This window comes from Anolis sagrei, chromosome 13 (genome assembly GCF_037176765.1).
Source record: "Anolis sagrei isolate rAnoSag1 chromosome 13, rAnoSag1.mat, whole genome shotgun sequence".
Classification (NCBI taxonomy): Eukaryota; Metazoa; Chordata; class Lepidosauria; order Squamata; family Dactyloidae; genus Anolis; species Anolis sagrei.
Genome location: NC_090033.1, coordinates 15697865 through 15710364, shown reverse-complemented (window position 1 = coordinate 15710364; position 12500 = coordinate 15697865). Strand labels below are relative to the sequence as shown.

At 35.0% G+C, this 12500-nt stretch overlaps 1 protein-coding gene across 1 annotated transcript in view; it reads left to right on the top strand.

The window, feature by feature from the left end:
- The first annotated feature begins 2783 nt into the window (after nt 1-2783).
- Nucleotides 2784-12500, top strand: part of LOC132764954 (tumor necrosis factor receptor superfamily member 1B-like) — a 47272-nt gene continuing 37555 nt past the window's right edge. The window contains exon 1 of the mRNA XM_067472825.1: nt 2784-2884. Coding sequence (XP_067328926.1) covers nt 2819-2884 — 66 coding nt within the window. The 5' untranslated portion in view covers nt 2784-2818. The remainder of the gene's footprint in view (nt 2885-12500) is intronic.

Sequence of the window (12500 nt, the reverse complement as noted above, 5' to 3'; positions counted from 1 at the left end):
GGATAGGTGGATAGATGGATGGGTAGATTGATAAAGGGATGGATGTTTGGATGTTTGGATGGATGGATGGATGGATGGATGGATGGATGGATGGAGGGATGGATAGGTGGATGGGTGGATGGTTGGATGGATAGATGGATGGATGGACAGATGGACGGATGAACAGACTGAAGGATGGATGGATGGATGGATGGATGGATGGATGGATGGATGGATAGATGGGTAGAGGGATAGATGTTTGGATGGATGGATAGGTCGATGGATGGATGGATTGATGGATGGTTAGATGGATGGATGGATGAATGGATGGATAGAGGGATCGATGTTTGGATGGATGGATAGGTCGATGGATGGATGGATTGATGGATGGTTATATGGATGGATGGATGAATGGATGGATAGAGGGATTGATGTTTGGATGGATGGATGGAGGGAGGGATGTTTGGATGGATAGGTGGATAGATGGATGGGTAGATTGATAAAGGGATGGATGTTTGGATGTTTGGATGGATGGATGGATGGATGGATGGATGGATGGAGGGATGGATAGGTGGATGGGTGGATGTTTGGATGGATAGATGGATGGATGGACAGATGGACGGATGAACAGACTGAAGGATGGATGGATGGATGGATGGATGGATAGATGGGTAGAGGGATAGATGTTTGGATGGATGGATAGGTCGATGGATGGATGGATTGATGGATGGTTAGATGGATGGATGGATGAATGGATGGATAGAGGGATCGATGTTTGGATGGATGGATGGAGGGAGGGATGTTTGGATGGATAGGTGGATAGATGGATGGGTAGATTGATAAAGGGATGGATGTTTGGATGTTTGGATGGATGGATGGATGGATGGAGGGATGGAGGGATGGATGTTTGGATGGATGGATAGGTGGATAGATGGATGGGTAGATTGATAGAGGGATGGATGTTTGGATGTTTGGATGGATGGATGGATGGATGAATGGATGGATAGAGGGATCGATGTTTGGATGGATGGATAGGTCGATGGATGGATGGATTGATGGATGGTTATATGGATGGATGGATGAATGGATGGATAGAGGGATTGATGTTTGGATGGATGGATGGAGGGAGGGATGTTTGGATGGATAGGTGGATAGATGGATGGGTAGATTGATAAAGGGATGGATGTTTGGATGTTTGGATGGATGGATGGATGGATGGATGGAGGGATGGATAGGTGGATGGGTGGATGTTTGGATGGATAGATGGATGGATGGACAGATGGACGGATGAACAGACTGAAGGATGGATGGATGGATGGATGGATGGATAGATGGGTAGAGGGATAGATGTTTGGATGGATGGATAGGTCGATGGATGGATGGATTGATGGATGGTTAGATGGATGGATGGATGAATGGATGGATAGAGGGATCGATGTTTGGATGGATGGATGGAGGGAGGGATGTTTGGATGGATAGGTGGATAGATGGATGGGTAGATTGATAAAGGGATGGATGTTTGGATGTTTGGATGGATGGATGGATGGATGGAGGGATGGAGGGATGGATGTTTGGATGGATGGATAGGTGGATAGATGGATGGGTAGATTGATAGAGGGATGGATGTTTGGATGTTTGGATGGATGGATGGATGGATGAATGGATGGATAGAGGGATAGATGTTTGGATGGATGGATAAGTCGATGGATTGATGGATGGTTAGATGGATGGATGGATGAATGGATGGAGGGATCGATGTTTGGATGGATGGAGGGATGGATGTATAGGTGGATAGATGGATGGGTAGATTGATAGAGGGATGGATGTTTGGATGTTTGGATGGATGGATGGATAGAGGGATAGATGTTTGGATGGATGGATGGATGGTTGTTTGGATGGATGGATGGATGGATGGATGGATGGGTGGATGGATGGATAGGTGGGTGGGTGGGTGGATGGATGGATAGGTGGGTGGGTGGATGGATGGATAGGTGGGTGGGTGGGTGGATGGATGTATGGATAGGTGGATGGAAGGATGGATGGATGGATAGGTGGATGGATACTACACCTCATTTGGAGATCTCGGGACGATGACCATGTGGATAAAGGCCAAAAAAGGATGGATGGACACCATCAATGAAGACATCTGCTCTGCCATCCTGAGACCTGAGGAGGCCCAATACAAGGAAATGACCTTGATCACAAAAGTCGTGTTGCATCATAGTGTAATACAATGATATTATTATTAGTGTAATAGAATAATATTATTATTATATTATGCATTTTTGGTTTTTATGTTTATTTATTTATTAAATAATATTTATTATTTAATAATAAATAAACATAATAATACATAATACATAATAATAACAATAATATAAATAAATAATATAAATAATAAATAAAATAAAATAAATAATATAAATAAATATAATAATAATAATAGATAGACAATAATATATGATAATAACAATAATGCATAATAATAAATAATAAATAAAAACCAATAATTCAAATAATAAGAAGAACAATGCATAATAATAAATAAACACAATATCAATAATAATAATAATAAATATTAACAACAATAAATTAATAAACAAGACTATATCATGATAACAACAACAATGCATAATAATAAATAAATTCCAACAGCATTGCCTACATATAATAATAATATTATATTATAATAACAGAATAATGATAATAATAATACCTTCTAATACTAAGCAGCACTGCTCCTCCAGGGGGCGTGTCTTCCCTGCAGGCCCCGCCCCTTGCCCCGCCCCCCTTGGCTCCAGCCTTAAAGGGCCCCGCTCCTTTTCTCTCTGCTTCAAGGATGGCTTCTTCCCTTTGCTCTCTTTCCTCCTCTTCCATGCTTTGGCTGCCTTTGCTCTTCCTCCAGGTAAGGGAACAGCTTATATCTCATCTACACTGGGGAATTAATGCGGTTTTAACCCTGGCTCAAGTCTGTGGGATTCCTGGGAGTTTGACAAAGTTTGGCAAAGTTTGGCAAAGTTTCTCACTTCCTCTAGCCAAGAGTTTGCCCCAATCTGCAGCTCATAAAATCCCATAGCATTGAAGTGGGATCAAACTGGGATAGTTCTCAAGTGTAGACGCAGCTTGCTACTTTATTTTTTTAATTTTATTTTTTTAAGTTCAATATTTTTTTATTTTATTTTTTATTCCATGTTTTTTATTTTATTTTTAATTCAATATTTTTATTTTATTTTTAATTCATATTTTTATTCAATATTTTTTATTTTAATAATTCAATATTTTTATTCTATTTTTATACAATATTTTTATTAATTCAATATTTTATTTTTATTCAATATTTTTATATTCTTTTATTAATTCAACATTTTTATTTTATTTTTAAATTCAATATTTTTATTTTACTTCAGTTCAATGCTTTTATTTTATTTTTATTCAATATTTTTATTTTATTTTTAATTCAATAACTATTTTATTTTATTAATTCAATATTTTTATTCTATTTTTATGCAATATTTTATTGCATTTTTATTCAATATTTTTATTTTATTTTATTAAATATTTTGTTTTATTTTTATTCAATATTTTTATTAATTCAATATTTTATTTTTATTCAATATCTTTATATTATTTTTATTCAATATTTTTATTTTATTTTACTAATTCAACATTTTTATTTTATTTTTATTCAATTTTTAAATTTTATTTTATTGAATATTTTGTTTTATTTTTAATTCAATATTATTTTTATTTTATTATTTCAATATTTTATTTTTAATTTGATATTTTTATATTTTTAATTCAAATATTTTTACTTCATAGGAATTATCAACTTGAATATAATAATAATAATAACAATAATAATAATAATAATAATTATTATTATTATTATTACCGGTATTCTATTATATTGTTTACTGGAACTTCCTAGGAATTATCAACCTAAATATAATAATAATAATAATACTTCTATTATGTTGTTTACTGGAGCCTTTATAGGAATTATCAACCTGAATATAATAATAATAATAATAATAATAATAATAATAATAATTCTATGGGAGCCTTCATAGGAATTATCAACCTGAAATAATAATAATAATAATAATAATAATAATAATAATAATTCTATTACGTTGTTTACGGGAGCCTTCATAGGAATGATCAACCTGAATATAATAATAATAATAATAATAATAATAATACTTCTGTCATAGTTTACTGGAACCTTCATAGGAATTATCAACCTGAAAATAATAATAATAATAATAATAATTCTGTCATATTGTTTACTGGAGCTTTCATAAGAATTATCAACCTGAATATAATAATAATAATAATAATAATAATAATAATAATAATTCTGTCATATTGTTTACTGGTGCTTTCATAAGAATTATCAACCTGAATATAATAATAATAATAATAATAATACTTCTGTCATATTGTTTACTGGAGCCTTCATAGGAATTATCAGCCTGAAAATAATAATAATAATAATAATAATAATAATAATAATAATTCTATTATATTGTTTACTGGAACTTCCTAGGAATTATCAACCTGAATATAGTAATAATAATAATAATAATAATAATAATAATAATAATATGTTGTTTACGGGAGCCTTCATAGGAATTATCAACCTGAAATAATAATAATAATAATAATAATACTTCTATTATACTGTTTACTGGAGCCTTCATAGGAATTATCAACCTGAATATAATAATAATAATAATAATAATAATAATAATAATAATAATACTTCTATTATACTGTTTACTGGAGCCTTCATAGGAATTATCAACCTGAATATAATAATAATAATAATAATAATAATAATAATAATACTTCTGTCATATTGTTTACTGGAGCCTTCATAGGAATTATCAACTTGAATATAATAATAATAATAATAATAATAAAAATACTTCTGTCATATTGTTTACTGGAGCCTTCATAGGAATTATCAACTTGAATATAATAATAATAATAATACTTCTGTCATATTGTTTACTGGAGCCTTCATAGGAATTATCAACCTGAAAATAATAATAATAATAATAATAATTCTGTCATATTGTTTACTGGAGCTTTCATAAGAATTATCAACCTGAATATAATAATAATAATAATAATAATAATAATAATAATTCTGTCATATTGTTTACTGGTGCTTTCATAAGAATTATCAACCTGAATATAATAATAATAATAATAATAATAATACTTCTGTCATATTGTTTACTGGAGCCTTCATAGGAATTATCAGCCTGAAAATAATAATAATAATAATAATAATAATAATAATAATAATTCTATTATATTGTTTACTGGAACTTCCTAGGAATTATCAACCTGAATATAGTAATAATAATAATAATAATAATAATAATAATAATAATAATAATATGTTGTTTACGGGAGCCTTCATAGGAATTATCAACCTGAAATAATAATAATAATAATAATAATACTTCTATTATACTGTTTACTGGAGCCTTCATAGGAATTATCAACCTGAATATAATAATAATAATAATAATAATAATAATAATAATACTTCTATTATACTGTTTACTGGAGCCTTCATAGGAATTATCAACCTGAATATAATAATAATAATAATAATAATAATAATAATACTTCTGTCATATTGTTTACTGGAGCCTTCATAGGAATTATCAACTTGAATATAATAATAATAATAATACTTCTGTCATATTGTTTACTGGAGCCTTCATAGGAATTATCAACCTGAAAATAATAATAATAATAATAATAATTCTGTCATATTGTTTACTGGAGCTTTCATAAGAATTATCAACCTGAATATAATAATAATAATAATAATAATAATAATAATAATAATAATAATTCTGTCATATTGTTTACTGGTGCTTTCATAAGAATTATCAACCTGAATATAATAATAATAATAATAATAATAATACTTCTGTCATATTGTTTACTGGAGCCTTCATAGGAATTATCAGCCTGAAAATAATAATAATAATAATAATAATAATAATAATAATAATTCTATTATATTGTTTACTGGAACTTCCTAGGAATTATCAACCTGAATATAGTAATAATAATAATAATAATAATAATAATAATAATATGTTGTTTACGGGAGCCTTCATAGGAATTATCAACCTGAAATAATAATAATAATAATAATAATACTTCTATTATACTGTTTACTGGAGCCTTCATAGGAATTATCAACCTGAATATAATAATAATAATAATAATAATAATAATAATAATAATAATACTTCTATTATACTGTTTACTGGAGCCTTCATAGGAATTATCAACCTGAATATAATAATAATAATAATAATAATAATAATAATAATAATACTTCTGTCATATTGTTTACTGGAGCCTTCATAGGAATTATCAACTTGAATATAATAATAATAATAATAATAATAAAAATACTTCTGTCATATTGTTTACTGGAGCCTTCATAGGAATTATCAACTTGAATATAATAATAATAATAATACTTCTGTCATATTGTTTACTGGAGCCTTCATAGGAATTATCAACCTGAATATTATAATAATAATAATAATAATACTTCTATTATACTGTTTACTGGAGCCTTCATAGGAATTATCAACCTGAATATAATAATAATAATAATAATAATAATAATAATACTTCTATTATACTGTTTACTGGAGCCTTCATAGGAATTATCAACCTGAATATAATAATAATAATAATAATAATAATAATAATACTTCTATTATACTGTTTACTGGAGCCTTCATAGGAATTATCAACCTGAATATAATAATAATAATAATAATAATAATAATAATAATACTTCTGTCATATTGTTTACTGGAGCTTTCATAAGAATTATCAACCTGAATATAATAATAATAATAATAATAATAATAATACTTCTGTCATATTGTTTACTGGAGCCTTCATAGGAATTATCAGTCTAATAATAATAATAATAATAATAATAATATGTTGTTTACTGGAACCTTCATAGGAATTATCAGCCTGAAAATAATAATAATAATAATAATAATAATAATAATAATTCTATTATATTGTTTACGGGAGCCTTCATAGGAATTATCAACCTAAAATAATAATAATAATAATAATAATATTAATAATAATAATATATTGTTTACTGGAAACTTTGTAGGAATGATCAACCTGAATATAATAATAATAATAATAATAATAATAATAATAATAATAATAATAATAATAATATGTTGTTTACTGGAACCTTCATACCCAAGCCGGGCGACCTTTCTGTGTGGCAGGCCTGACCCCTTCCCCTGCCCACGGCTACGTCTCATGGTTTCTCACCCAGAGGCGTGGGATTTGCACGCAGGGCCCTGACGGGAAATGTGACTCATTCGGCTCGCTCTCTCTCTCTCTCTCTCTCTCGCACGTTTGCTTTTCCTCCCGTGTGTTTTGGAAAGGCGTCCTTGCAACCGCCCCACTCCACAAACGCTTCGTCACGGCTTCAAAGTGTGGAAACCACAAAGCTAGGCATCGTCTCAGGGAGGCTCTATCTATCTATCTATCTATCTATCTGAGAGCCGTTCAGCAGTGGAACTCTCTGCCCCGGAGTGTGGTGGAGGCTCCTTCTTTGGAAGCTTTTAAGCAGAGGCTGGATGGTCATCTGTCAGGGGTGATTTGAATGCAATATTCCTGCTTCTTGGCAGAATGGGGTTGGACTGGATGGCCCAGGAGGTCTCTTCCAACTCTTTGATTCTATGATTCTATGATTCTATGATCTATCTATCCATCTGTCTATCCAACTACCTGTCTGTCAGTCCATCCATCCATCCATCCACCTATCTTTCACTCTGTCCATCTGTTTAACCATCCTTCCATCTGTCCATCCATCCATCCTTCTGTCTGTCGATCCCTCTATTCATTCTTCTATCCTTCCATCTGGTCATCTGTCCATCCATCCATCCATCTATCTTATGGTTTTTTCTTATGGTCATCGTCCCGAGATCTCCAAATGCAGTGCTGTAGTATCCATCCATCCACGTATCCATCCATCCAGCTACTCATCCATCCATCCATCTACCCATCCATCTATCCATCCATCCATCCAAACATCTATTCCTCTATCTATCCATCCATCCATCCATCCATCCATCCATCCATCCATCCATCCAAACATCCTTCCATCCATCCATCCATCCATCCATCCATCCATCTATCTATCCATTCCATCCATCCATCCATCCATCCATCCACCTATCCATCCATCCATCCATCCATCCATCCATCTATCTATCCATTCCATCCATCCATCCATCCACCTATCCATCCATCCATCCATCCATCCAAACATCTATTCCTCTACCCATCCATCTATCCAAACATCCATCCATCCAAACATCTATTCCTCCATCCATCTGTCCATCCGGCCATCCATCCTTCCATCTGTTCATCTGTCTATCCATCCATCTGTCTTTCAGTCTGCCTGCCTGTTCATCCATCCTTCCATCTGTCCATCTGTCCATCCATCCATCCATCCATATGTCTATCCATCCATCTATCTTTTGGTTTGTCCATCTGTTCTACCATTCTCTCATCCGTCCATCTGTCTATCCATCCATCCATCCTTATGTCTGTTAATCCCTCTCTTCATCCATCTATCCATCCATCTGTCCATCCTTCCATCTGTTCATCTGTCTATCCATCCATCTGTCTTTCACTCTGTCCATCTGTTTAACCATCCTTCCATCTGTCTATCCATCCATCTTTCTGTCTGTCGATCCCTCTATTCATTCTTCTATCCATCCATCGATCCTGCCATCCATTCTTCCATCTGTTCATCTGTCCATCCATCCATCTATCTTTCAGTCTGTCCGTCTGTCGATCCATCCATCTATCTTTTGGTTTGTCCATCTGTTCTACCATCCTCTCATGCGTCCATCAGTCTATCCATCCATCCTTCTGTCTGTTAATCCCTCTCTTCATCCATCTATCCATCCATCGATCCTGCCATCCATCCTTCCATCTGTCCATCCATCCATCTATCTTTTGATTTGTCCATCTGTTCTACCATCCTCTCATCCGTCCATTTGTCCATCCATCCTTCTGTCTGTTAATCCCTCTCTTCATCCATCTGTCCATCCTTCCATCTGTTCATCTGTCTATCCATCCATCTATCTTTTGATTTGTCCATCTGTTCATCCATCCTTCCATCCGTCCGTCCATCCATCCATCCATCCATCCATCTATCCATCCATATGTCTATGCATCCATCTATCTTTTGGTTTGCCAATATGTTCTACCATCCTCTCATCTGTCCATTAATGCAGTTTGACTCCACTTGAACTGACATGACTCGATGCTATAAGATGCGGGGGGGGGGGGGGGGGTGTCGAGTTGGAAGTCCTTGTAGAACTACAACACCCAGGGTCCCGTAGCCTTCCTTCTACAGAGAAGGCTCAAGACCTTGTGAAACTACAACTCCCATGACTCCATAGCATAGAGTCAGTATAGTTCAAATGGGGTTGACCTGCATGAAGGCAAGACCTTGTGAAACTACAACTCCCAGGCTCCCATAGCTTTCTTTCTACAGAGAAGGCTCAAGACCTTGTGAAACCACAACTCCCATGACTCCATAGCATCGAGTCATAGTAGTTCAAGTAGGGGCCAACCTGCATGAAGGCAAGACCTTGTGAAACTACAACTCCCACGGTCCCATAGCCTTCCTTCTACAGAGAAGACTCAAGACATTGTGAAACTACAACTCCCATGACTCCAGGACATAAAGTCATGGTCGTTCAAATGGGGTCGACCTGCATTAAGGCAAGACCTTGTGAAACTATAACTTTCAGGGTCCCCTAGCCTTTCTTCTACAGAGAAGGCTCAAGACCTTGTGAAACTACAACTCTAATGACTCCATAGCATAGAGTCAGGATAGTTCAAATGGGGTTGAACTGCATTAAGCAAGACCTTGTGAAACTACAACTCCCAGGGTCCCATAGCCTTCCTTCTACAGAGAAGGCTCAAGACCTTGTGAAACTACAACTCTCATGACTCCATAGCATAGAGTCAGAATAGTTCAAATGGGGTCGAACTGCATTAAGGCAAGACCTTGTGAAACTATAACTTTCAGGGTCCCCTAGCCTTCCTTCTACAGAGAAGGCTCAAGACCTTGTGAAACTATAGCTCCCATGACTCCATGGCATAGAGTCACTATAGTTCAAATGGGGTCAAACTCCATTAAGGCAAGACCTTGTGAAACTATAACTCCCATGACTCCATGGCATAGAGTCACTATAGTTCAAATGGGGTCAAACTCCATTAAGGCAAGACCTTGTGAAACTATAACTCCTAGTGTACTATAGCCTTTTTCTACAGAGAAGGTTCAACACCTTGTGAAACTATAACTCTCATGACTCCATAGCATAGAGTCAGTATAGTTCAAATGGGGTCAAACTGCATTAAGGCAAGACCTTGTGAAACTACAACTCCCAGGGTCCCCTAACCTTCCTTCTACAGAGAAGGCTCAAGACCTTGTGAAACTACAACTCCCATGACTCCATAGCATTGAGTCATAGTAGTTCAAGTAGGGGCCGACCTGTATTAAGGCAAGACCTTGTGAAACTACAACTCCCAGGGTCCCCTAGCCTTCCTTCTACAGAGAAGGCTCAAGACCTTGTGAAACTACAACTCCCATGACTCCATAGCATTGAGTCATAGTAGTTCAAGTAGGGGCTGAGCTGCATGAAGGCAAGACCTTGTGAAACTACAACTCCCATGACTCCATAGCATTGAGTCATAGTAGTTCAAGTAGGGGGTTGACCTGCATGAAGGCAAGACCTTGTGAAACTACAACTCCCAGGTTCCCATAGCTTTCTTTCTACAGAGAAGGCTCAAGACCTTGTGAAACTACAACTCCCATGACTCCATAGCATCGAGTCATAGTAGTTCAAATGAGGTCGACCTGCATTAAGTCAAGACCTTGTGAAACTACAACTCCCAGGGTCCCATAGCCTTCTTTGTACAGAGAAGGCTCAAGACTTTGTGAAACTACAGCTTCCAGGATCCCATAGCATCGAGTCATGTCAGTTCAAGTAGGGGCCGACCTGTATTAAGGCAAGACCTTGTGAAACTACAACTCCCATGACTCCATAGCATAGAGTCACTATAGTTCAAATGGAGTCGAACTTCATTAAGGCAAGACCTTGTGAAACTACAACTCCCAGGGTCCCCTAGCCTTCCTTCTACAGAGAAGGCTCAAGACCTTGTGAAACTACAACTCCCATGACTCCATGGCATCGAGTCATTGCAGTTCAAGTAGCGGTTGACCTGCATGAAGGCAAGACCTTGCGAAACTACAACTCCCATAGCGTTGCAGTGGTGCCAAACTGTTGGATATATTGTTTCTTATTTTTGCAAAGACACAAAAGAAGAAGGAAGAACTGAAAAAAGTGCTGCGTAGTTTCCCCTTTCGCAAGTTTCTGCCACCCGAGTTTCGGAAACACGTAGTTTTCCCCCCTCTTCGTCACGGCGGTTTTTCTCACATAACCCACTTTTGCAACATATATGTGTATGTATATTTTCCCCCTCCGTCGGCACCTCGCACACGTGGGTTTCTCGGCCTCCTCACGTGCTGCTGAGCCACTTCCTTTCACTCCACTGGAAGGGCCAATTTCTCAATGCTCTGCAATGCTGGGAGTTGTAGTTTCACAAGGTCTCGAGGCTTTCCCTGCAGAAAGAATGCTATGGGATCCTGGGAGCTGTAGTTTCACAAGGTCTCGCCTTAATGCAGTTTGACTCCACTTGAACGGCCATGGCTCAATGCTATCTGTCTGTCTGTCTATCTCATTATTTACCTGATTATCTATCTATCTATCAGATTACCTATCTATCGATCGATCTCATTATCTATTTTATCAGATTATCGATCTATCGATCTATCGATCTCATTATCTATCTATCAGATTATCTATCTATCGATCGATCTATCTCATTATCTATCTTTCTCATTATCTATCTATCGATCTATCTCATTATCTATCAGATTATCTATCTATCTATCGATCTATCGATCTATCTCATTATCTATCTATCAGATTATCTATCTATCGATCTATCAATATATCTCATTATCTATCTATCAGATTATCTATCTATCAATCTATCGATCTATCTCATTATCTATCGAACTCATTATCTATCTATCGAACTCATTATCTATCTATCAGATTATCTATCTATCGATCTATCTCATTATCTATCTATCTATCGATCTATCGATCTATCTCATTATCTATCTATCAGATTATCTATCTATCTATTGATCTAGCGATCTATCTCATTATCTATCAGATTATCTATCTATTGATCTATCGATCTATCTTATTCTCTATCTATCTATCAGATTATCTATCTATCTATCTATCTATCTATCTATCTATCAAACAGATTATCTATCTAACATCTATCTATCTATCTATCTATCTATCTATCTATCTCATTATCTATCTCAT